We start from the raw sequence: 27,436 nt of genomic DNA, 5'->3' as shown, positions 1-27,436 counted from the left end.
GAGCAGCAGATGTTACCTTTAACCATTTGTCGATGCACTTAGCGTGGAACTCGTGGTTGCAGGGCAGAACTCGCAGCAGCTGCCTGACTTCGAAGTCGCTGAAGCACACAACACACCTGGGGAAGGGAGGGAGAAGGACCCAGTCAGTGAAGTGTCAGAAGAACGACAAAGGAGCAGCACACCAATAGCTATCCACTGTCTTCAAGCACCGCATGGTCCAGTTCCCCACAGGGGCAAGATTCTCTGCAGGCCCATAGGAAGTTGCCCCATGCTGAGTCAGATCTACAGTGATGGGCAGATGCTGTCCAAGGTTTCAGGCAGGATTCTCTCCCAGACCCACCTGGAGATGCTGAGGACCCACGACTTTCTGCCTAGGAAGTAGAGGCTCTGCCACTGAGCTTCAGACCTCCCACGCTTTGGGAGTAGTGTCTCCCACTGTTTCCAGCAGAACCTAATTAGGTGCCCAATACATACTTCCAGGTGACACTGCATGATCATGCTAGGAAAAGGATTTCACCGCTCAACTCGATTGTACATATCAGTAAGGGTTGTTGTCTTCCCCTGACAATTCACAGATCTGCTCGGGTACAATCTGAACTCACTCCTCAAGAAGCCCTTCTATTCCTAAAGGTGGACAGATGTACTGCCCCTTCAAAAGCAGACTTAAAAACAACAACAAAAAACAATGACTGGGTGAGAGTTCAGTTCCTCCTCACCTTCAGCTGCATATTATTAAGAGTAGTAGTATACCGCCCTTTGAGTTCCAGAAAAACATCTACTTCTGCTTCATTGACTATACAAAAGCCTTTGACTGTGTCGACCACAGCAAACTATGGCAAGTTCTGAAAGAAATGGGAGTGCCTGATCACCTCATCCGTCTCCTGAGAAATCTCTATGTGGGACAAGAAGCTACAGTTAGAACTGGATATGGAACAACTGATTGGTTCAAAATTGGGAAAGGAGTACGGCAAGGCTGTATATTGTCTCCCTGCTTATTTAACTTATATGCAGAATTCATCATGCGAAAGGCTGGGCTGGATGAATCCCAAGCCGGAATTAAGATTGCTGGAAGAAATATCAACAACCTCAGATATGCTGATGACACAACCTTGATGGCAGAAACTGAGGAGGAATTAAAAAACCTTTTAATGAGGGTGAAAGAGGAGAGTGCAAAATATGGTCTGAAGCTCAACATCAAAAAAACGAAGATCATGGCCACTGGTCCCATCACCTCCTGGCAAATAGAAGGGGAAGAAATGGAAGCAGTGAGAGATTTTACTTTCTTGGGTTCCATGGAGTCTCCTTCTTTGGAGGTCTTTAAGCAGAGGCTTGACAACCATATGTAAGGAGTGCTCTGATGGTGTTTCCTGCTTGGCAGGGGGTTGGACTCGATGGCCCTTCTATGATTCTATGATCACTGCAGATGGTGACAGCGGTCACGAAATTAAAAGACGCCTTCTTCTTGGGAGAAAAGCAATGACAAACCTAGACAGCATCTTAAAAAGCAGAGTCATCACCTTGCCAACCAAGGTCTGTATAGTTAAAGCTATGGTTTTCCCAGTAGTGATGTATGGAAGTGAGAGCTGGACCATAAAGAAGGCTGATCGCCGAAGAACTGATGCTTTTGAATTATGGTGCTGGAGGAGACTCTTGAGAGTCCCATGGACTGCAAGAAGATCAAACCTGTCCATTCTTAAGGAAATCAGCCCTGAGTGCTCACTGGAAGGACAGATCATGAAGCTGAGGCTCCAATACTTTGGCCACCTCATGAGAAGAGAAGACTCCCTGGAAAAGACCCTGATGTTGGGAAAGATGGAGGGCACAAGGAGAAGGGGACGACAGAGGACAAGATGGTTGAATAGTGTTCTCAAAGCTACCAGCATGAGTCTGACCAAACTGCGGGAGGCAGTGGAAGACAGGAGTGCCTGGCATTGCTGTGGTCCATGGGGTCATGAAGAGTCAGACACGACTAAACGACTAAACAACAACAACATACCGCCCTTCATCCAAATATCCCAACAGAAAAAAACAAAATGCATAATAAAATAAAAACAAACCAATAACCTTCCTTCTACAAACACATGTAAAAAGCCATAGAACAGCCAAACGTTTCGCTGAAGAGAAAGATTTTCACCCGGCACCTAAAGATGTGTAATGAAGGCACCAAGAGAGCCTTCCTGGGGAGATAATTCCACAAACAGGGAGCCACTGCAGAAAAGGCCTATTCTTGTGTTGCCACCCTCTGGGCCTCTTGTGGGGGAAGCACATGAGAAAGGGCCTCAGATTGTGATTGCAGAGTCTGGAGCAGTTCATATGGGTAGAGTTGGTCCTTGAAATACTGCGGTCCTGAGCCATTTAAGGCTTTATAGGTCAGAACCAGCACTTTGAATTGGGAAACTAATTGGCAGCCAGTGCTGTTGGGCCAGGATTGGTGTAATATGCTCAAAGTGTCTTGCCCCAATGAGCAACCACAATCAGTGCAGATTTTGGCCAAGACCTCCCCACCCCTATGCTTTGAGCAGGGGTTGGGGTTTTTGAATAGTCTTTCCTACTCTCAGGCATTTCTCATGGTTATTCATTTAAATATTTAATTGGTCCCCTTTTTTATTACCCCACCACCACTAATCTATTATTTTTTCATACTTCAAAGACCACTCTGAATGAAAGGAGCCTTTGATTAGCAGAAGGTCAAAGCAATACTAGCAAATCAGGATTGTATATATTCTTCTCCTCTTGTGTTTTTAAATTGTTTTAAGTTGTTTCGATTCGGTGTTTTTGATATGGTAACTTTCTAAATATGGTTTATAACTGACTGAGGTGTTTTATTAGCTGCAATTCTTTTTTTAATGCATATTGTGAGCTGCCCTGGGTCCTGCGCTATGAGAAAGGTGGGATATAATGAAATAAAAAGAATAGATAGGAAGGTCACAAGGACCAGTCAATCAGCCCTCTGCACAGCTCGCTTGCCCTAGAAACAGGAAGAACCAGTTGCTCATGAGTTGGATTCGGTTTGGAAGTCTGTACGTATATCAAGAAAGAAAAGAAAGAAAAAGGTTAAATAATAATAAAAAGGGGCAAGCACAGATCAACAACAGGCTTACAACTCAAGCTATTTATTTCTCGCTTCACTGTATGTTCCATAGGAGAGTCAACATGAATTATTTTATTTATTAATGTGACATCCCACTAAGTCATACTCAGAGCAGCCCAATGGAAATCAATGGGCTGAAGTCCACTTCTTCCAGTGGATCCACTCATACTATGACTTAGTCGGGTATCACCCTAGATTTGTTTATATTCCACCCTTTCACTCTAGTTGCATTGCTCAGAGAGACTTACAACAGTTTGCAAAATGATGCCGAAGGAAACTCTTTCCCCAACCGCTAGGAAATGCACAAGTAAAGATTGGGTCCCTGCAATATGAGCAGGAGACAGCCAGAACTCCCTGCTGCCACTCACATAAAGCGGCAATGACCACCTGTGTCCTAAATCCTGTATATCTAGTGCTAGTTACACCATCATCCTCGTCCCCCCCCTCTTTTTCTCTCTCTCACACACACACACACACACACACACACACTGAAACACTCATGCCTGCTATCCCAATTCCTTCCAAATTCAGCTGTGCTGCCTTCTATTCCCCATCAAGGACTCCACTGGAGGACCTCTCTCCCAACACTTACAAGGTTTGCTCCGACTGATGGCTTTCTGGGTTGAAGCGGTAGGACGGAAGGTGTTCGATGTCTGCTTTGGTGAGTCCCCGGGGTTTGGCCTCTCCTAGCCTCTCGGCCAGGTTCAGTAATGCCTAGTGGAAAATTTTAACAAAGAACATAAATACACAGCTGATCAGCTTTCTTCTGGGCTCCAATCAGGCTTCCTCCTACACCCTGAAACCCGGTCTTTCAGCAGTACATTCACCACAGGACAGTTCCTTCTCCTGGCACTGCTGCCACTTGACCCCATCACACGGCAAACCCTACCATCTTCCTGAGAGAGCTGGCTAAGCCAAGTTCCACCGTGCATTGAGGGCACCACTAACCAGCTGCTCTAGAGCCTTCCCGCCATTCCGATGCTCCCTAGGGAGAGGGAGGCCAACCCACCTCATAGTTTTCCATCTCCACATCATCCACATCCAAGTCCAAACTTATTGTAGGCCCCACAGCTGTCGGTGACACAGGAAGCATTGATCTAAAGTTCAAAGGCAGAGGGGAGTAGTCAACAGGAGCAGAAAATCGCGCAGGCACACAAACCAAGGCAGAAACCAACCTTGCGTTTCGAATGAGTACATGGGTAGGAAAAGGAGGCAAGTCCATATTCCCACTGAGGGGCCACGCTGAAAGAAAGGCAAGGCCCCAGCAGCAAAGGGGAGGTTTCTTCCTCATGCAGCTCTTCCTCCCTCTGTTTGATCAATGGATACTCACAGGAAGTATGGCAGGAAGCTTGGGTAGTATGGAGGCGGCGGTGGGGGAGGAGGCGGCAGTGGCTGCTGCAATCTGTATCGCTGGGTGTTCAGTCGCCGGGGCATCATGTGTGGATATGGCTGTGGGAAACACCGGGAGGTGAGTCAGTTTGATGCGTACTGAGATGGTGCTGACTAATCCCTAGGCAGTATATCCCCCACACCAAACAGGACACAAATAAAAATCTGCAGCTAGGAAAACAGAAACATTCTGCACCAAGAAAGGATGAATTCTGCAGCATGAAACATTATCAATCGCTGCAGATCTTCAAAGCCACCTTATACAGGTTGTCTGTATCCCCACGGAACAATGGCACACACATTTCCTACACGAGTAGGGGAGTTAAGAGCCGCAAATGCAAAAGGAGAGCTCCCAAACTCTGAAGAGTCATCCTTTCGTGAAAGGGCATCTACCCACCCACAGAGGCTACTGAAAAGGGCTAGCCAAGTCTGGAGAAAGACCCTGATCCCCTGGTCACTCATTCTGCACCTCATGGTGTGCAAAGGGTCCTCAGATGGTCAACCCTGCTGAAGCATAGAGGCCCATTATTCCTGAGCAAACGAAGGACCCTCTTTAAGAGGCCCTTTCCCCCTCAGGGGGTCCAGTGCTTGAGGCCTCATTGCTATGATCCCAGAACACTCACCACGCCGAAGGGCAGTTCCTGGTGCAGTGGGTCATGGGTGTGTGGAAGGTAATGTAGTGGCACGGAGGGAGACAGTGCAGGAGTATGGTGGGAAGGAGAATAGGAGAAGCCTCCAATAGAGTGCTGTTCACCCCGGAGCTCCACCTCATTGTCTATCCTCTGCAGTGGCTGTGGAGAAAGCAGACAATATACAGGGCTAACTAGAAATGCTGCGGTTCTTACTCAGGATAGTACAGAGCAGGGTGGTCCAATGTGCAGCCCTCAAGGCCTTTCTGGCAGCCCTCAGCAACACAGGAACCCCCTCCCCTGCCCTTGTGCTGCCTTCCCAAAGCTGGATAAGCGAGGCGCTAAGCTTTGGGACAGGTAGCATACAAATAAAATGACTGATTGATTGAATGGACACTGAGAGAAAAGTCCACAGCTCAGTAGCAGAACACAGGCTATGCCTTCAAGAGCCCAGTGTGGCCCCCTAGCATCTCCAGGGAGTGTGGGGGAAAGAGGCCCTTTTGGAACCTGAGAAAGCTGCTGGCAGTGAGCGTGTAGACAACACTGGACTACAAGGACTGAGGACAGCATCCTATTGTAATTTTAAGATGACTACTGCCCCATCCAAAACCCTAAATCAAATCCCTACTTTTGTAGTGTACACCAGACACACTCAAACCACTAAGCCCTACTATTACTGCCACAGACCCTCTTTCATAACGATGCCTGCTCTTTTAGACCAATACTAAATCCTTGGCACTGCTCCCTCTGGCAGCAAGTTCCTAATGCTGACTACAGTACATGAAAAAGCATAGTGCATAGTGCACAGAGTCCCATACTCCTCCTAACTAGTAGCATCGCTGGGAACTGTTGCTCCAAATCTGTCATCTCCATTTCATTTAGTCACCCTCCTTTCCTTGCTTCCTCTTCAAAGAGAAGACGCTGAAGGATGGAACCCAAATTATACAGGCAGAAAATATAGGAAGGGTACAGAAGTCACCCAGGGCGGGAGTGTGTGCGTAACAGTGTAGCCTGTAAAAATATATCCCGGCACATGTAGGGCTCATATAAATTTGTATGGATTCATCTGATCTGCATTAAATCTGCCAAACATATCAGAAGGCCAGACAGGTTAACAGACCTCAAGCTTCCAATGCCCTGAAGAAGTTCTGGCCAGCCCTGCTCAGCTCAGGGTTCACTGGTTAGTTCTGGGGGTTGCTGCCTCAACTTCAGTTACCCACTTAAAAAATAGGAAGATTAACAGCCAGCCTCACAGGATTCATTGTGTTGCATGTTGGGAGGATGGAATTGTGATGTAAGACATTCTGGACACTGAACAGTTTATAGCAATGTATTATTTCAATCATATATCACCTTGAGCATTCTTATTAAAAATAGAAGTGCAAATCATAAATTCTGCAAGAAAAATGTGCATGTTAATATTTTTATTTTTATTTATTGAATTCATATACTGCCCTATAACTGGAGGTCTCACAGAATCAAATCAAAATATAAAACCACAAAATACATAATCAAAATAAAAACAACCCAATAACCTCCTTCTCAAAAAACAAAACAAAAAAAAACCCTCACATTTAAAAAGCGCATAGAATGTCAATCAAATCAACCTAAGGCCTGGTTAAAACGTAACGATTTTGCTTGGTGCCTAAAGGTGTATAATGAAGGCACCAGGTTAACTTCCCTGGAGAGAGCATTCCACAGATGGGGAGCCACTGCAGAGAAGGACCTCTCAAGGAGGGCCTCAGAAGATGATCTCAGGGTCCAGGTAGAAAGAGGCGGTCCTTGAGATACTGCGCTTCTGAGCCATTTAAGACTTTATAGGTCAAAACCAGCACTTTGAATTGGACCTGGAAACTAATTGGTAGCCAATGCAGTTGGACCCAGATCGGTTTAATATGCTCAAACCATCTTGCTCCAGTGAGCAACCTGGCTGCTGAATTCTGCACTAGCTGAAATTTCCAAACCATCTTCAGAGGCAGCCTTACGTATAACACATTGCAGTAATCTAACCTTGAGGATACCAGAGCATAGACAACAGTAGTTAGGCTATGCCTGTCCAGATAGGGGTATAGCTGAGGCACCAGCCGAAGCTGATGAAAGGCACTCTGGGCCACTGAGGCCACCTGAGCCTCGAGCGACGGCAAAGGATCTAGGAGTACACCCAAGCTATGAACCTGCTCCTTCAGGGGCAGGATAACCCCATCAAGAGCAGGTGACCATCCAGCCATCTGGTTGCAATGCCAAGGTCCAATCTGCCCCAGGTGATCAGTGGCAGCGAGGGACCGCTCCTTACCCCAATCTCTTTATGCAGAACCCCCTTCTTGTTCCACCTAGTCACAACAGATGTGGCGTACGGATGGAACTGCTGCCACAGAGGCACTAAGTAGCGTCACTCCACACTGTCCTACATGGTACATACTGAGCAAGGTCACTTCATGCCTGCTGATGTGTGCAGCCCAGGCTTGGCTTTGCAGCTAGCCTGAGCCAGACAGGATTCTAGGCAACTGTCTGTGGTACATTGGATACAGTGAAAAGGAGACCCGTCCATCATACAGACAACCTACCTTCAGTGTTCGAAATTAGCTAGGCACATTTTGCATCTGGCTTCCAGCCACTTACAATCAACATGAGTTTCAGGAACCAAAATGCTTTTTCTGTGTAGCCTGAGCAGAAGCAGACACCATTAAGAAAAGGAGGTCGGCATAGGCCAACATATGTATATGGACTGTCCCTGGATCAAGCGGCTTTTCTTCTTTAAGTTCTCAAAGCTCTTAACCTAACTCAAGGTTGTCATCTGAACTAGTCAGATGTTTAACTGCTAATCAATTACAGTCAGCCCATTGTTTGGGGGGGGAAAGAAGACTTTGGAGCTGTCTTGCCCCAAAATGGCAACCAGATGTTCTGTTTTGGCAAATGAAACCTTGGTGTAAGCAGCCATTTGGCACCTAGCTTATATATATGAGTTTCTAGCATTGCCTACCTTCCAATGATGACCATTGGAAACCAGGTACAGTTCTCTCTCGTTACAACAGCAAGAGACCTCCTTTGAAGAATGAAACCCAAGCCTTCAACTGTACGCTACGCTGGAGAACTGAGATCGCACCAGCTTTGATATCCCTCAGAAGAACAGAGCTGAGAGCATGGAGTGGGGATAGGGCCCAGACATCCCTCCCTTCCCTCCGCCAAGCCCACCCGCCTGCCACCCCAAACAACTTACCATGCGAGGGTGCTGGGGTTGGAGTGGGACAAACTGGCTGAGGGGAGCCATGTGTGGAGGCTGGTGTGGCGGCACAGGCGGTGGAGGGTGCAGGATGTAATGGTCGCTGGAAATGAGCGGCGGGAACGTTTGGTAGGAGACAGGGAGCTGCTGCATGGCACAGGCCTGGATCAGCTATAAGAAGGGAGGGAAGGGAAGAGAGTCACCATTGAGAGGCACCATGAGAAGGCTAAAACCAACTTCAAAGGCAGCCGACGACGGTCTGGCTATAGAACAAGGTGGGGAGAATCCCTCGAGCAGCAGGCTATATCCTCTCCTCTAAGATCGGTTGGAAACCTACGGGCCTTAAGCAGAATGTCAATATATCCTAGCCTCTTTTTATAGGTAAAAAAACCAGCCCGGCTGATCAGGTATCAAACCCAAACAGAGAAGTGGTGCAATACCCCCCCCCCCCTTCATGGCAAATCAGAGAACAAGACATTTGACCTTCACTGCTCTCTCCCCATACCAAGAGACTCACGGGGGGTGGGAGGCAGCAGAGTGGGTAGTGCTGTCCGCTGAACATCACTGAGCATGCTGGGAGCTGCTGCGCACTGCAACCTGGGATGTGCTGGCCGGTGTGAATGGGGAAGCCTTGTGTGGTTACTGTGGTCACCGTGTAGGAGAGAGGGATGGCTCCCTGATGCACCTGGAGGAAAGAGAGCAGCAGCGGCAGAATCAAAAGTCACACCTCCTCACATGGGGATGTTCAGTCTGCCTTAGATAACCCCTCGCCTGCCACTGCCACCACCCAAGAAGAGCCCACGGCTAAAGTATGCCAAAGAATGATACAAGATTCAGATAACCACAAAGTAGAAATTGATGAAATACAATTCATAAGATTAGTGTTCCAAATCTACAGCAAACCCACAACTTATGCACATTTAACTCGTGCACATTCAGCTCCACACACGTGGCAAAAAAATAAAATAAAAATTGAAATGGAGGCAGAGTTGTGAGAAAAATGGCTTTGACAATCCCACCCACCATTTAACCCAATGTATTTTGACCATATGCAATTTTGGCTTTAGGCGTGATCGCTGTAACATAACCCCCACAGAAGTTGTGGGCTTACTGTACAAGCAAGTCCAAGAATTTAAGAGTTGGGATGACACGCTCTCTGAAAGAACACTTCCCAGGCTGCTATGTGTAAGTTCTGGAGATCAAGGATGAGTTACATAGTACTTAGCTTCCTCTAGGAACCAGCACTGCAGCTGACAGACACTTGCAGCTTCTCCCTTGAAGAAGCTTTCCCATTATGGCTCTCGGGGCGTGAGGGCAAAACTTTCTGTAGGTCACAGAATTAATATTTGAACCTATGACTAGCTCATTTCATCTCCTACTGGGAAGCTGCAGGACTCTGTACAATATATGAATTTCTAAAGCTCTGAATTCAAACTGACTCTCGGTGAAAATTTCCTGAGGTGAATCTAGTGACCCAACTACCCATCAAGCGCCTGGAATCCTCCTGGGCTTCTTTTAAGAAATAGTTAGATCTTGAATGCTTGTCCACATACTTTCAATTGTATTTCATCAATTACTATTTTGTGCCGTGTAATATATACATTCTGTTTACGACTTATCCTAAGAGGTTTATTTCTCTTGTTTCCAAATCCCTCATTTTGGGATATGCAACATGCACAGAAAACTGGCATTTTTGACCCTCTGGTTTCCTAAAGGTTGTGCGAGCTCCCAAACTGAGACATAACCCTCACACCAGGGGACAGATCTGCAGTTAGTTTATTGCCTTTGATGAAAATGATATCCTGAGTTTTATTTTCATTTTATTTTGCAGATGGTTAGCAATGTAATTTTATTTTATTTTTATATTGCACAGTGCGATGTGGAGAAGGATTTGTTATTTGAAAAAGCATTGGGTTCAGTCTGTGCACCTGAAGGCCTCCTTCCTTCTTTCACTAGAAGATGTGTCATCACGTTGTTCCACCAGCTGAAAAGGGTCCCAAGTTCGGGTGTTCGATCCTTAGCCCACCTATTTTGCTTGTGATGGGTGGTTTTCAGATATATGTTAGATATAGATAGAATGGAAGGGAGAACAGTGCTATTGTGTCTCCCCCCGCCCAAGCAAATGGCATGTGGAAGTCTGCAGGAACCCCATTGCAGGGACTTGCACTCCGTATTTGCTAGACACACCAGTCCAACCTATTTTGGATCTTACAGCCAAAAGCAGCACATGGTACAAAATCAAACTTCAATATGACAGAACGTTCATGTCCTTGGGTTTGGTTGCTTTGTCAGTCAGGAAATGGAAGTTCTGGTGGAGAGCAATATGGAGAGCAGGAGTAGCTAAGCTGTAGCCCTCCAAACTCTCATCAGTCCCAGCCAGCATTGGCCAAGGTTGATGGGAGCTGTAGGCCACCAACCCATGGGAGGCCACAGGTGAGGTACCCTGATACAGAAAGATGCTGTTTCTCTGTGCTCAGGCTAGCAAGGAAGGTGCCAGCTTTTTGCTGAATACTGTTGGGAGTGGCCACCCACTGCCAGGCACTCTACTGGCCTGGATACAGATGTGCCCATATCCATTGACAAAAACGGAGTATATATCCAACACAGAATAGCCTTCCACTTCAGTGGCGGAGAAGTGAGGGAAGCAGATGTGCTTGCCCTGACCAGGTCTGCTGGTCTTGGTCAGCTTGGGATCGAGGCAAATCCCAGCCACAGTTTCTCCATTCGTGGAACAAGATTCCAGTCCTTGGAATCCGCAGAGTTCTGAGCCATCTACCCCCCCTCCCTCCCCAGGCACCGTCCTTACCTGCTCATGGAGATCCACCATGAATGGATGCTGGTGGGGTGGGTGTGCAGCCGGGTGAAGCATTCGTGGTGGCGTATTGGCCAGAACGTACGCCGGGTGCTCATCTACAGGGGTGTGTGGCTGCTGGAAAAAAGCCGGGTGCAAGTAGTTCTCATCCTGGGCTAGGAGAGTTTGCAGAGGTCGCTCGCGTCGGCCCCAGTGGTGCCGGGAAGAAGGGCTGTGGAGCCAGTTGTGGGGAGAGAAATATAGAGGGGTGACCCCAGGGGCCAGCCAATTATCTGCGCTGAGCTCTCAGCTACAAATTCACCCATTTTATTGTATGTTTTGTTTTTTTACAGCAGGGTTAGGCCAGAACAGCAACACAAGGGAGCAACTGTTGGTGCAGCAAAAAACTAGGACACAAGTTCAGTCATAACACTGAATACAGAGACATAACATGGAACAAAGCCTTTGAGTGGGTTCCTTTGAGCGGAAAGCTAAGAGATAAGATAGAATCTAAATATATATTATTTTATTATCATTGCTGCATTCTTTCCAGGACTCTGGTTTAACTAAACCCTTCAACATACAAAGTGAATCTGTTCTTCCCAGTGTCTCAGGCAGGGCTGGGAAACCTGTGGTCTTCCGGATAATGTCCAGAGTGGCTGAGCCTGATGGGAGTTGGAGATCAGAAATATTGGGGGAGATGAGAATAGGTTAAAGTGTCATATCTCAAAGAGCCTCCCAAACATGGCAGGTTCCCAGCATCTGGAGCAAAGCTAGCTTAGTATAAGGCAAGTAAATTAATCCTAAAATCATTAAAACACAGGCTTGCTATGGAGGCCTTTCAACTGATGGTTCAACACCTTTCCGCTGGTAATCCTGGTCACCCCAAGCCTTTCCTTCTGCACCTGCATCTTGGATGTGCATTGCAACACAGATGGCTACCTGGACTCTGGATGAGAGCAAAGCTTTAAGTTTGCTCAGGCAGTATCTGGATTAATTTTGTTCAGATACCTACACAAACACCTTGCATGTAAACAAGCTGTGCGTGTCAATGGGATAACACCAGATGGACAGTGCAAGGTTTTCTTCTCATTTAACTTCATATGAGAGGAAGATGGGAGCTGGCAGGTAAAGCAAATATGCTCCAGAAAATGTTGGCTTACATTAATATGGATTGCACTTTTGCTTTCAGAATTGCATAAGGAACCTTTTGGAAATTACAGGGGACCACTTTCGCTATCTGCTTACATACAGGGAGACTCTGGCTTTTCCAGCGCTTGCCCTAAGAAACCTCCAGCGCAGTTGATCTGCACAGTGAAAGAGAGGAAGAGTCGTACCTTCTCCTGAGGTGTGCTGGGCTGTCACAGCTTCCCCCTGAGAATCGTCGCTGGTCAAAGGGGACAGAAGGAGGCCGCCTATTCACTGCCAGTTCCCATGGTCGCATTGGGGACGTTGGCAAGGCAGGAGGGGGTGCTGGATCTCAGACTCCAAACACGACAGCACCCCGGTTCTTTGGGATCTGTAGACAGTGGAGAAACAGCCAGTGAGCCAGAGTTTGGAGGCAAGGAGAGGCATCAAGCAGTTTCAGTTCATGACAACAGTCTCTGGATCAGTCGTGCCAACACTAGGAGGCTACAGCACATCAGAAAGTGGTGGGGAAAATGCTTCATTAATTCAGCCACAGACCAGGCCTCTTCCCTAATTATATCTCCTCCCACAATGCACATGAGGCGCTCTCCCTGAATGTCTACTTCCTCTGCTCAGACCCCTTCCACCAGCCTTTCTCTTCCTCTACCTGTATCTCTCCATGTATCGTATTCTACCCCTGCCTCCAGGGCAGCAGAGGCTCTCCCTTAATCCCCACCACAGCTCTGTGAAGCAGGCTAGGCTGAGACACACTGACCAGTGAGCTTTGTGGCTGAGTGGGTATGTGGCGGATTTGCCTTTTGGCTTTGAAGCACCAAGTTCAAACGCTCTCACCACTACACCACACGGGGACACGCCTCTTCCAGGAGAGAATGTTTTGTGAATCGGACGTTGACCGAGAGGCATGCAAATGTATGGCATGTTTTGAGGGGGGAGGGTTAATATGGAGAAGTGTTGCTCCCCCCCCCCCATGAGCACAGGCCACTATTGCCAACCAAGTGCCAATCTTTGCCTGTCTAATGGCGGAAGCAATCTCAGAAAACCAGACTGCTCGCAGCCGAGCCTGTTCCCAAAGGTGGGAAGAAGGGGCAAGACAGAGCAGCGCTCAAAGGCTCTGATGACAGAGCGGTGTGCGCATAAAGTAGCTGTGATAAAAGACCAACCCCCCCCCCATGGGAACTGCTCCTCGGCACAAGCTTTGTACTTTCCTGCCCCCATCTCATCAACGGCATCAATTTCATCACCATTAGCGGAAAGGCTGCACGTCCTATTAAGCACACAGCTGGCAAATGACCCAAACAGAGCAAGGAGATGCCCCCAACTGCAATGCTTCTGTGAACAGATGACTTTGTAACAAATCCCCGGAATTAAAACACAGCTGTGGTGCTTTTCTACAGGGTCCAGGCCTTGGCATGGGTGGAAAGGGTAATACCAAGGTGTCTTGAGCACTGAGCACCACGGGCTGTGTGAGCAGCCCCAAGTCTCTTCAGAGAAAGAAATGTCGCTGGGCAGAGTTCTGTTCCCTTACAGTATCCTTGTTATTTTATTCATTCCCATAGAACGAACCATGAGCAGCCAGAACCAAGCCTGTTTTGCAGAAGCCACTGGCAGGCTGGATGTGGGCAAACAAGGTGAAATACAGCCGGGACAAGGAAGCCTAGTGGTCCTGGGGCTTGATCTGGACAGGGCTGAACTCCCCTTTAAAAATCAGCTTCACTGTTTGAGAGTGCTCCAGGCCTCAGTTTTGATCCTGGATGGTCCATGTATGATTCTGCTATGATTCTGTGCTATGTAGTGGCCCTGGCCATAAGTGATTCTGCTCTGCTTCAGCAGTTGCCAGACCTGTCCGAAGTCAAGCATACACTAGTAGTACCCATTGATATTGGATTGCTGTCACACACTTTTACGTGGGGCTGCCTTTGAAGACCTCTAAAAATAATAAAATAAAATTCTATTAGCCCAGAATGCCGCCAAAGGAATTTTGAGAAGTATCAGGATTTACGGTCACATTACTACCAGCTGTACAGGCCAACAGCCTGGTGCAATTAAGTCCTGTGCCATCAGGTAGGGACAAACATACTCCAAAAGTATGGGGTGTGTGGAAGTCAGTTAGTCTCTCACAACTCCTTATTCCAGGTATTCCTGAAATGTAGGTGTTGCAGGACACTCACTCCTTAATTTAGGGAGCAATCTATGCTTTTATTTCTACGGCTTTGGGGATCAATTCTACCCCTAACTGGAATGACTGAGAAGGCCAAAAAACAACAACCCCAAAACACTCACTCTAGGGATAAAAGTAAACTCAAAAATGATGTTCAATGTTTTTTATACTTGATTCAGAACCTATTCTGTCCATTTTGTGGGGGAAATAACAGATGAAAAGACTGTGGGCAACATCTAAGTATGTAGATCTGCTAGCCCAAGTATTTCCACTTGTGCCACGGAACTTCTCCCTCTCTTCTCTACACATTCCCCTAAATATGTTATGGGGCTTCCACTAACCCTGTGATAGATTTGGAGAGGGCACAGGGGTTGGAGAAGTTCTGTTGCACATGTGGAAATCCTTGCACACGCGCAGGCATAGGCAAACTCGGCCTTCCAGATGTTTTGGGACTACAACTCCCATTATCCCTAGCTAACAGGACCAGCGGTCAGGGATGATGGGAGTTGTAGTCCCGAAGCATCTGGAGGGCCGAGTTTGCCTATGCCTGCACCAGCAGATCTATATGTTGTCGATTTTCATGTAATAGACAAATCACTCCCTTCCCTTAACAGTACCACAAATGGTAGCAGGGGTCAACAGTACCCCAAAGGCATGGGGAGGACAAAATTTACCAGAAAACCCCCCACAGGTGACACTGCCTGACCCACACAACTGCAAACAGGCCTGAGAAGTGAGCCAGAGTGGCACAGTGGTCACAGAGTTTTGGACAAGGACTGGGGAGATCCAGGTCCGCCTCCCCTTCTTCTCACTGGGTGTCCTTAAGCCAGCCACAATCTCTCAACCTAACCTACCTCACAAGGTTGTTTGCAGAGATAAAAGGGAAGAACCACACATGCTGCCTTAAGCTCCTTGGAGAGACTGGATGCAATTAAAATAAGCATCAACAGAACACTAGGATTAGGAAGTCACACAGGGCAGCTATTTGAAAAACAGCAACAGGGTTACCCTAGTCTAAGCTTCAGGAGAAAGTCCCTTTGCCAAATACACACACATATATAGACACAAACCCAGCTACAAGGTAGGCAAGGTGAAGAAAACTGTATGGCAAAGTGATTGATGTCAGACACTGGCTCCCAGCATTGTGGATGCAGTGGACTGGACTGTTTCCCTAACACTGAATGTAGCCGCCATATTAACCAGGAACGCAGGTTATATTAGTCTTATCAGAAAAAAAATCTAGTTTAATTCGACTCTATAGCCTGGTTGCAGTCGTTCTGAACCCTTACTTCCACAGGGAACGAAAGGTAAAAAGCCTTGTCCCCCCCACCCCCACAAGCCTGCCACATCCTCACAGACCTTCTCCCAGCTGAGCAACCTAGTGCTCCTGCATCCCTCAGAGTCATTTCTGATCAGCATATGGAGCAAGTCGGTGCCCTCAATCTTTCAGTGCTGCTGTCAGTGCCCTCAATCTTCCAGTGTCCCCTAATCTTTGGGAATTTGAGCTCGGCAACCTCATCATCTCCTTAATGAGTACAGGCATGGCCCCAGCCAGGTCCCAAACGAAATTCAGAGCTCCGTGCCCATGCCGGGGGTCACCACACTCATTTGCTGAATATATACATACATATATATGCACACACTGCACTGTACTTTCCTTCTGCCCCTGATCACCATAGAAACCTCCACGCCCAAGGTTTACCAAGCATATGGATGTTCTAAAAAGCAAGCTCTTCCAATGGGTCTGCAGCCCAAAACCCCCTGCTGATCATCTCCCTATGATGCTGGCTAATCAACTTTATTTGCAAACACACACCTAAGAGTGAGACGAAAATGAAAACATTTCTCAAGTGTTCCTGGTCATGGCTTCGCATGGCCACAGTTTTTATTTGCCTAGCAAAAACAATCTTCATAGGAGGGTGAGGGACGGTGGAGGGAAGTCACAAGGGTGTTTTAATGTTTGTAACCTAGGGTGGTAGTGTAATATGAATTTTGTTTTGTGTCTATGTGTGTGTTTGTAAATAAAATTTTCTAATTAAAAAGGGGGGGGGGAATCTTCATCATTTTCTTAACATTTCTTCACTATTAACCCCCTTTCTTACCCAGAAAAACTCCTACTGCCTACTGCATGGATGGAGCAGTGGCGTAGCGTGGGTTGTCAGCACCCGGGGCAAGGCAAGTAATTTGCGCCCCCTAACCTGTGGATTTGCGCCCCCTAACCCGTGGATTTGCGCCCCCTAACCCTAACCCCCAGATGTTGCGCCTGGTGCGGCCGGCCCCACCTGCACTCCCCACGCTACGCCACTGGGATGGAGGGTGGGGGGAGACAGAAGAGAGAGCCAGCCCTGTTCAGTGATAAATACGGACAACTTGTTAAACACCTGGTTTTATTGTTTAATAAACTAATGCTAAGTGGGTGTTGGCTGGGCTGCAGCACATTGCAGGCTCCCAAAGTGCATTTGAATTTGTGTGAATTGTGGATTTGTATTTTCCCCCTGGCTCTTTTTGTTCAAAAATGTCTCCCAAACACTGTAATCCTATATTTACCTTGGCAGTGACTAAGTTTATGGCCCAACTTCTTTAACCCTGATCTTGCAGCTTTCAGAATATGCCCACTGGTAGAAAATCTTTCCCTGTTGAGGGCATTATTCTCTCAGGGGGTCATCTGCCGTTAGTGGGTTCAAGTGAGTGGGGGGCACCCTTTCCCCCTCCTTGCCAGTCACACTGAATTAGGCCAAGGGGAAAGGCACATGAGGCCACAAAAGAGCCTAGCGCGCTAGTTCCTGTTTTCAATATACCATATGGACTACCACTAGATACAAATGCTCTGGTTTTGTTTAGATGGCAAAGGGAAGCAGAAATATATTAATGTTCATTAGCTTGTACCACTTGTTTTAAATTTCTGTATTTGAGTTTGTTTGTGTTTGTACTATATATTAATAAAAACCCTGGTGAAAAAAACTGTGGCCCTTAGGTCATAGATTCCCCACCTCACCAATCTAAATCAGTTAGCTGCAAATTGCTTTTCAGACCACAACACATGCCGTGGTAAAGCTATTTTCTTTTTTCTTCTTCTTATGGAACTCTTACCAGTGTTGATGCTAGAATCTTCCTGCTTCTTTAATGAACTGATGAATTGATTTTATAATGAATTGACTGCGGTGTCCCTCTCTGAGACGTGTTTTGCGGAATTATTGTTTTGGGGTTATGCATGGTATTATTATTATTATTATTATTATTATTATTATTAAATTCTGATTGAAGTGTATTGTATTTTTATATGCTGCAACCTGTCCTGGGACCTTCTTGTGAAGGACATTTTAAGAAATATAACAAACTAATAGCAGCAGCAGCATAATACTGCCACTCTTCAGTCCATGATTCTGAAGGAGCAACACAGGAAGTGTTTATAAAAGATAAATAAGGTCGTATAGGCAAGATTTACAGTGCAATGCTGTAGACTGAATAACAAACCTGTCACACACTTGAGGTTGTGTGTGGACCTCCACTTTGGCCACTATTATGGTATGTTGGCAGCAAAGTGCCTTGACCACGTTATCCAGCAGGCATTCCATGACTGAAAAGGCAATGATGCCAATCCCCAGTTTCTTTCTACATGCAAAATCTGAACTGTCTTACAAAAAATCCAGGCTATTTGTCCATTGACTCCAGTACGGTCTACTCTAACTGGCCATGGTTTTCTAAGGTCTCCAAGCAGAGGGAGGTGTCTCCCATCACTAGTTTACCTGATCATTTTAGCTAGAGGTGCCAGGGACCGAACACCTAAAGGATATTCCATGCAAAGCATGAGCTCTACCACCAAACTATGGCCCCATACTCCTGGGCTCTGCTTTCTGCCTAGCTGATCAGGTGGCAAAGAGTACCTATAGCCAGCTGAGGTTGGTGTGCCAGCCATGCCCATTGCTGAGGGAAGACCTGGCCACAGAAAGAGATTATTTATTAAAATAATTTATATATACTAGTTAATGCAGTAGCATCTAAGCAGTGTGCAGCAGGAGACATCATATATCACACACTTAACTAAGTTCAGAGAAAACTCACTTAAAATGTCTGCATATTTTAATGTAAGTCTTCACATGCCTTCATTAGATCCAGGTTGGATTACTGCAACACATCCTACATGGGGCTACCTTTGAAAAGTCTCTGGAAACCCTAGCTGGTCCAGAATGCACCTGCAAGGATGTCAGTGGGTGCTCAAATAGCTCAGTTGGTTTGGGTGTGGTGCTGACAACACCAAGGTTGCAGGTTTGATCCCCATAAGGGACAGCTGCATATTCCTGCCTTGCCGGAGGTTGGACCAGATGATCCTCAAGGCCCCTTCCAACACTATGATTCTATGAGCTGTCCTGTTCTATGTCCATGGCATCATTTACACGGCTGCACTGCGTAGCAATATGCTTCTAGGCATAATTCAAAGTATTGGTGGTTACCTTTAAAGCTCTAAATGCTTAGGTCTTAGGAACTCCTCTTTCCATATCATTCTGCCCATTCCCTTTTCTGTGTCCCACCTAGGCTGGACACAGGGATGAGAAGGCCCTCTTTGTGGCTGCACTTAAGATTATGGAACAAACACCTTGCCCTGTGAAGCATGGGTGGCCCACTCCCTTGCTTCCCCCTCCTTAAAATAACTTCTTAATGTTGCCATTTATTCATATAAAAATGAAAGGATGAATTTTAAAAAGTCATAATGAGGAGCAGATAACATGTAATGCAACAGAAGTACTGAAAGTAGCCTGAGCATGGCATGCAAATGGCGTGAGGGTAATCCCAAGCAGTCATTTCAGAAGGACAGATGAATGTGCATTGGTGTATTTGAGAGACACAAATGTTCTGCACAGGGATGGATCTAAGCTAAGCCAATCAAACTTGGTTCCCATTAGTTCCCTTGCTGTTTTTCCTCAGTTACGTAAGACAGTTTTGCTCTGCCAGGTCTTTGTTGTGTGTGGCAGATAATACAACGGCTGTTCCCGTCGCCTTGATTTATTCTTTTTTAATATTGCTTTTATTAAACAGCAATTTCAAATGTTGTAAACTGCCGAGCAGAACGTTTGCACCAGAAGAAGAGGACATTAAATATCTAAGTTGATCCCCCCCCCCCAATCACAGGGATTTGAGAGTGCGCAAGAGGAAGTATGTCCTAGTGCATAAGTACTGGCATAAAGCAAGGGCAGCCAAAGTTGTGCCACCCAGATGTTGCTGGCCTAAAACTCCCAGCATCTCCAGCCAACATAGCCAATGGTCATGGATGATGGATGCACAACACTGGAGGGCACCATGTTAGCAATATATGGATTAAGACAAGGACACTGCCCCAAAATAACAACAAAAATAATAATCACAAGAATAATTCTGTTTCCTTTATTTTACATCTGTAAAAAGTGGAATGGCATAAACCTCCTATGTGTTACAGAGCACTTGGTTTATAGATTTTTAAAAAAGCAATCTGCACATATTTTAAGGAAAAGACAGTCCCCACCTCTCTCAAATAACGAGGATCATCTGCATCTTGTTAAAAAATCTCATGCCAACAGCCTTTAGCATAGCATCCCTATATATTAATCATACATACATCCCACTAATTATGCAAGGCTATGTGAGCATCACCATCTGCCCCAACAACAATGCCCACATGAGAAGCATGATTCACCCCCAGAGGCTCACACCACAGGGGACAGAGCCACACACAGATCTCACTCAAGAAAGATTTTCAAAGCCTTCTTCAAGGGATAGCAACAGAAATCACCATCACACTCTCTGGAAAAAGAGGTAGTCAACAATTGCAGCTCTCACCAGTTCCAACCAACATGGTTGTGTCAAGGATGATGGGAGCTGGAATCCAACAACATATGGAGGGTAAGCATATTGGCCAACCCCGCAGTCAGGAGGATGGCAAGTCTCTAGAAGAACACATGTTCCTTAGAATAAGCTGAAGGTGCTACTGCCCATCTAGCTTCAGAAAGAAGGACCTCTCCTTGACATTTGTTGAAGGAAAAAACAGGAATGCAGGAGACAGTTGGCTCAGCAGAGACACCCACTTCAACCCATCCCGCAAGCAAATAGCTCCTTAAACCCTCCTTCTGGATATCTCTTGTACACAATAATATAGCTTCCTGGATCATGCATGATTCGTTTTGAAGGTTTCTGGCACCACAGGTCCTCTACCCACTGTAGACAGACTGCTGCTGAAATCAGTCACAACATGCCAAGCAACACCCTTCCAAAAGCAAATGGGGTTATTACAGTGTAGGAAGCATGGTGTATAAATTCAGAAAAATAAATATATGACATTTCACCAGAGAACAGGGGCTGGGAACCTTTTTCAGACATAAGGTTGCATTCCTTTGTTTGTGACCTTCTGGGGGGCCAGAATGTTTGTGGCGTGGGAAACAAAGGCAAAAGCAAGCAGAGCAATGGAGGCAGCTATTAACTTTTGTGCACATCCAGCCACGCAAAAGTCTACACCACACCTCTTCATCTTCCGTCCAGGCAAGCAAGTGGCCTCATCACAGCTGCTCAGGAACACATTCCAGCCAGGCAAAAGCCCTCAAGGAGAGTGCAGAATGGGGCAGAGGAGAGGGTGAGGCCTTGGGAGAGTCTCAAGGGCCAAAGAGAAAGGCTTGGAGGCTGCACCTGCCCCCCCCCCCCCGCCTGAGGCTCCCCACCTCTACCATAAACACATCCATGAATTTCCACCTCTCTCTCCCATTTCTCCCACATATGAACATCCATGTTCATTGCTCTCTACCTTCTGCAGGATATGAAGATTTCCCTAAAGGAGCTCCCTTCATAACACTACTGGTCTCTCAAAGCGAAGTTATATTGCAGCCCCCACTATAACACACACAGACAGAAATGGCAACCAGGGCAGGCATTCTTTTACACACACTTCTGAAGAAGTGTGCATGCACACGAAAGCTCATACCAATAACTCTTAGTTGGTTTCTAAGGTGCTACTGGAAGGATGTTATTTATTTATTTTATTTATTTTGTTTTGTATCGACACACACACATATACACACACCTACCACTGACTCAGGTGCCCCAGCTTCATAAAACTATGGATCTGTTATTCTATTACTGATCAATTAGACCTCGATCTTACCTCTGTTGGTTAAGAACATAAGACAATCCCTTTTGGATGAGGTCAAACACCCATCTAGTCCAACATTCTGTTCTCCCAGTGGCCAACCAGATGTCTATGGAAGTCCTCAAGCAGAGACTGTGGAACAGTGCTCTCTCCACCGGCAACTAGTATTCAGAGGAAGGTGCTCTTCTATAATTATTCTGCTGCTGGCAACTGGGGACAGGGTCTCTTAACAGGCAGCCGAAAGCTTGGAATACCCCTCTTAACGCCCACCTCTTGTGGATCATTTTTTTCATCCCCCTAATGCTTAGGACAGCTATCTCGTACCAACTGCTATGTCTGCACAGCATTACAAAAACAGGACAATACTCAAGTGTTGCAGCAAGCTCAAGCCAACATCTCATACATGCCAGTGGAAAAACAAAGGTACCACCAACCTTTTCAGTACCTGCCTGGAACAGATTACAGTATTATAGCTGAGAGTTTGTGATGTTAAAGGTCCCACATGAATACTCGATAACAACGCAGTAAACTCAAGGAGGCCAATGCAGTTATAATAGATTTGGGGAAAGTGATTTGAAATGACCACTTGTCTGAAAGACAGAGGTTATAAAAGCTTGCCCAGTTATCCAACCTAGACCTTCTGGTTCAGTTGGAACACACAAGCAAGACAAGCAGCATATGGAGATGATGGCCTGTCTTGCTGATCAGCGTTGTCCTAGCCATCTGTCTGCAGCCACCTGTTGTCTTCTTGACTTATTGAATAAGAACATGCTGGGGGGGGCATCCTACACAGATCTGTGCTGCCTCTAGGACAGTAGTCAACAACCACAGGCCTGAACAATCAGAGAAAGAAATATTTATTTGTTAAAAACAAACAAACCCTGAGATCACAATCCTGCTCTTAACAAGGGAGCTGCAAAGTGAAGAGAACTGCACATAAATGCCCTTGCAACACCACAATACAGTTAGTCGTCACACTGCACTGTCAAAAGCGCAGAGCTAGGAAGTGCAGCAGCTGAAACATACATGGCCATGTGCAGCTCACAAACGGTTGTAGAAAGAACATGGGAGCAGCAACAGCAGCAGTTACGTGTCCTATTCATCCTTCCAGGGCAAATTCCACATTACCTTGAAAACTTGAGCATCAGCTTAAAGTTTTCATACAACCCTGCAAATTTTCCGGCTTTGGATCCAATCAACCACAGTACCTTTCCAGACCAGCTTTTTGGAATGGAAACTGAGGCCCATGTTGGCCATGTTCAGATAATAAGCCAAGAGATAATTGCGCCTTTTGCCAACGCATACACTTTGCCACATGAGCAAACCAAGTGGAAGTCTTCAATCAACCATGCTTTCTTCTTTCCTCCAAATTGGGAAATGATGGTTGTTCACTAAGAAATAAGCCAGGATATTAAAACATGGCTTGAAGGTGCCTTAATATCTTGGCTTCTTCTGAAGCTGGCAACCAGTTTACCAGTCTGGGTAACTGAGTGGAATTCAACATAGTGCTAAGGGGAATGAAGTCCACTCACACAGTGGGATTCTTCCCCCTTCTCTTCCTTCCTGTGACCCCTAAACCTGTTATGGTGGTTTCCCTGGTCTTTGAGATCTGATTTTTTTTTGGGGGGGGGGGAGTCCCATTGCTTAGTAGAATGTCACTCTTTGTTTAAATAGAGGTTTCCTGGTTTACCTGTAGAGTGTTTATGCTTGAGCAAAATACCTCTTCATACCTCAGTCTAATAATGCCAGTGACCAATTATTGTCTAAAAGTAGTCAGAATTACAATTCTTTTGAAGCAACTGCACTACTACCTTGTTTCTAGATGCAATTCAAGGCACTGATTTTGCCTCCCAAGCCCCAAATGGTTTGGGTCCTGGTTACCACAGGGAGCGCCTCTTCTTACTTTTTGCCTTCCCAAAATTTGGGATCACCCAATGGGTCAGATACACGAACACTAGTTTGTATGGAAACAAGGTCTTTTTCTGCACTCTCCATCACAATGTCCATGCCTCCCTCTCTGACAATGTCCATGCAGTTCTACTTTGTTATGCCTTTAATACTTCTTTGTCTTCCTCTTAATAAAAATTAATTTCAAGGTGACTTACAAATTAGAAATGCATTCAACACCCAACCAAAAACAATCCCCTCAGAGAATTAACCTTGTTCTTGCTGCACTGCGTTTCTTTTAGTTTTTGTATCATTTCTGGTTTCTTTTCAATCGGCAATTTAATAGTTTTATCAGTTGGTTTTATTCATTTAAGTAAAATTTACAGAATGCTTCATCAAAGAAAACTATCCAAGCGGTTTACATAAAATAACATTAAATGTTTATTTAAAAATGCAGGTAAAAGTCACAGAATTGTTTTTTAAAAAGCATGCATAATAAAGTTACATGTCTGGACAGGCTTACTGAAACAAAGAAATTTTTTGGCAGTCTACTAAAATACAACAGTGAGGGCATATCTATATTCAATATATCTTTGTACATTATATTTGTATACAATATATGTAATGTATCTGCAGAGAAAATACTTAAATGTATATTGGTACACCACTTTGGGAACACAAGTTGTAAAGGACTCTTCGTAATTATTTAAATAAATTAAACAAAAATGCCTCATGTCCACTCCTGGCTTGTGCTGGACAATCCTGTACATATGAGACTACCCTGTACCAAGTCAGACCTTTGGTCCATCAATTTCAGTATGGTCCACACCACGGATGAGGAACCTCAGGCCTGGGGGGGGGGGGGGGCAGGCAAATGCAGTACCTGGTCTGGGCCACATGCCTCACAGAACCTACTTTGTACCCTGCGTGTTTCTGCTTGGTTGAAGTCCTGGAATTTTGATGATGACACTTGCTTGACTAGATGGGAGACAGGGAGGAAGTGTGAATGTGTTCAGAAGCTAGCCTACTGTACAAAGGTGCATTTGGCACCTTCATCATACAGCTTCCTGCAAATGCTGAAGATGAACCCTTTTTACTCTTGATTTTTCACACTTCAGGTGTGCATTTCTAGGGCCCACCTTATTTATGGTTTAAAAATATTTTTTAATATTGTGTTTTAATGCTGTGAACTGCCCTGGGACCTTAGGCTGAAGGGCAGGTAATTAATAATAATAATAATAATAATAATAATAATAATAATAATGTTATTATATTATATAAAATAATAATAATAAATAATAATAATAATGTTATTATATTATATAAAATAATAATAATAAATTATATAATATAATAATAATAATAATAACAACAACAACAACAATAATAATTTGCATCCAATACTCTGCCCAGTTTTGTCTCTAGCTCCATCCAACACTGGAATGTGGCCCTTAGAAGACTGTGCATTCCTTGGACTAAAAGGTTTAACAGTCTTCCAATGTTTCATGCAGAGTTATCTACCTTCTGCATGGGAAGCAGATGTTGTACCACTGAGCTCCAACCCTTCTCCCGTCTATTCAGCACCAAGTCCACCCGAGGTACATTGGACTTACTCCCAAATAAGTGCTATAGGACATGGGTCAGCAACCTTTTTCAGCCGTGGGCCGGTCCACCGTCCCTCAGACCATGTGGTGGGCCGGACTATATTTTGAAAAAATAAAATAAAAATGAACGAATTCCTATGCCCCACAAACAACCCGGAGATGCATTTTAAATAAAAGGACATATTCTACTCATGTAAAAACATGCTGATTCCCAGACAATTTGCGTCTCCCTACTATGGTCAATGAGGCTCGTGGCAACAGGGAAATGAATTCTTTCCCCTCTGTGCAGGGTTCAAAATTAGCAGGGAGCCGGGTACATTTTGTGCCTGACTGATTACTGAAATGTATGTGCTTTGAAGCCTCAAAGTATATGTTAAGGATAGACAATATGTTAAGGAGTTTAACAATAAAGAGTAGAGTGTTTTTAAAACAGAAGTATGGTACCAATATTTTTATTGTAAATACCAAATTAAACATGTATTAGAGTCCCATGGACTGCAAGAAGATCAAACGCATCCATTCTTAAGGAAATCAGCCCTGAGTGCTCACTGGAAGGACAGATCGTGAAGTTGAGGCTCCTATACTTTGGCCACCTCATGAGAAGAGAAGACTCCCTGGAAAAGACCCTGATGTTGGGAAAGATGGAGGGCACAAGGAGAAGGGGACGACAGAGGACGAGATGGCTGGACAGTGTTCTCGAAGCTACAAACATGAATCTGACCAAACTGCGGGTGGCAGTGGAAGACAGGAGTGCCTAGCGTTCTCTGGTCCATGGGGTCACGAAGAGTCGGACACGACTGAATGACTAAACAACAACAATTTCTGCTAAAAATGTGATATTAACAATGTGCCACTTATGTGTATTGCGTATTTACTCAAGCTTATCAAAACAATAAATAAAAAGTGTTGCTGACACACACCCCTAGTGGTGACTAGACATTCTGTTTTGGCACCCACAACCCAGGTCCCAGGAGTCATTCTAGATTTTCTATCCCAATTTCTAACGCCGCCTCTGTGTCTTCAGCCCCAACAATGCCAATCTGTGGTATGAAGTGCTGTACTGTAAAGTGAAATATCCCACTAGGGTCTGCGACATTCAATTCTAATAGCTGGTTAACTCCGCTTGATAGTTATTTTCCTCTTCTGAGCTCAGATACACCCACAACTGAGTCATTTCACAGAATTCAGAGATGGTCTTAGACATTTTTGCATTTTGTGGGGTGGATGGTGGGGGAGAAAATGGCCTGAAAATGCTCTTTTGCTGATTGAAACAACTGTTCCCACAATCCTTTAAGTGCAAAAGCCATAGCAGAAAGCAAATACCAACTTGCTTGGCCCAGTACATCTGAGGTAGGATTGATCATCACATTATTTCAGGGCTAACATGAACACCAAAAATGGTGCAGAATGGATCTCTTTGTTAACTGCCCTGTCTATTATTTGCCTTTGCTTGTAACTGTTTGCACCTTTTATTCCTCATTCCAGTTTTTCCAGATTCAATCACTATTTCTCACTCTGTCTTAAATTACAGGCTTGGACATCAAGAACGGAAAGCAATTTTTACAGAAGAGAAACTTCTGCTGTTGCTTGGGAGAAGCCAGTTGAAACCATTCAAAATTTAAAAGGAGGCCCTTTGAAAATGCATCTGATGTGCTTCATGCATCTCTCTTGAAAGTGAAACATATCACACACACCCTGCATTTTCTGCCTTACACTTCTGAGGCTTCCTGTTCCACTTGCTTCAGTGGTGCAATACAATAACCTGGGGTCAGTTTTACGGTGCTGTGTGTGCTTTCCAGAAAACTTTGAATTGGGAAATTAGGATAATTTACTCAGGGTAGTTTTCAGTTTGTGTTCTAAGGTAACATGCTTATTATACCCGCATTTAGCAAATTGGAATTGCCATGCTTGTCTAACATTTATTTGCAACTCACATCCATTCATGCTTATGAATGAACTTATGAAATGGAAAATTTTCTGCAAAAATACAGTGGTACCTCGGGTTACATACGCTTCAGGTTACAGACTCCGCTAACCCAGAAATAGTGCTTCAGGTTAAGAACTTTGCTTCAGGATGAGAACAGAAATCGTGCAGCGGTGGCGCAGAGGCAGGAGGCCCCATTAGCTAAAGTGGTGCTTCAGGTTAAGAACAGTTTCAGGTTAAGAACGGACCTCCGGAACGAATTAAGTACTTAACCCGAGGTACCACTGTATTAAGCACTGGAAAATGTTCTAGAATGTTTTTACACCATATCACTGGCTCTACATATTACATTTACAGCCTCAACATATCGGTTTGCACACATCCAAACACACATTTGTCTTCAATGTAATCAAAATATTAATTTCTTCCATGTTCATATTTGATTCCATGTGCAAAGTCGGGGTTGCATGTACAGCAATCTTATAA

General features: G+C 45.3%; 1 protein-coding gene across 6 annotated transcripts in view; it reads right to left on the bottom strand.

The window, feature by feature from the left end:
* RNF44 (ring finger protein 44) overlaps positions 1-27,436 on the bottom strand; it is a 60,099-nt gene that overhangs the window by 7,112 nt on the left and 25,551 nt on the right. For all 6 annotated transcript variants that reach the window (XR_014507191.1, XM_083423388.1, XM_083423390.1 and 3 more), the window contains exons 2-10: positions 12,458-12,639; positions 11,136-11,352; positions 8,847-9,014; positions 8,327-8,500; positions 5,104-5,271; positions 4,422-4,540; positions 4,101-4,188; positions 3,684-3,805; positions 17-116 (exon numbers count right to left, since the gene is read on the bottom strand). Coding sequence is in view for 5 of the 6 variants with exons in the window: in XM_083423388.1 (XP_083279514.1) it covers positions 17-116; positions 3,684-3,805; positions 4,101-4,188; positions 4,422-4,540; positions 5,104-5,271; positions 8,327-8,500; positions 8,847-9,014; positions 11,136-11,352; positions 12,458-12,564 (1,263 nt within the window). In the remaining variant the exon portion in view is untranslated. The remainder of the gene's footprint in view (positions 1-16; positions 117-3,683; positions 3,806-4,100; positions 4,189-4,421; positions 4,541-5,103; positions 5,272-8,326; positions 8,501-8,846; positions 9,015-11,135; positions 11,353-12,457; positions 12,640-27,436) is intronic.

The sequence above is a fragment of the Podarcis tiliguerta genome (assembly GCF_965153285.1).
Source record: "Podarcis tiliguerta genome assembly, chromosome: 2".
NCBI lineage: Eukaryota > Metazoa > Chordata > Lepidosauria > Squamata > Lacertidae > Podarcis > Podarcis tiliguerta.
The sequence above is the reverse complement of the archived record's forward strand: the minus strand, read 5'-3'. Positions and strand labels throughout refer to the sequence as shown.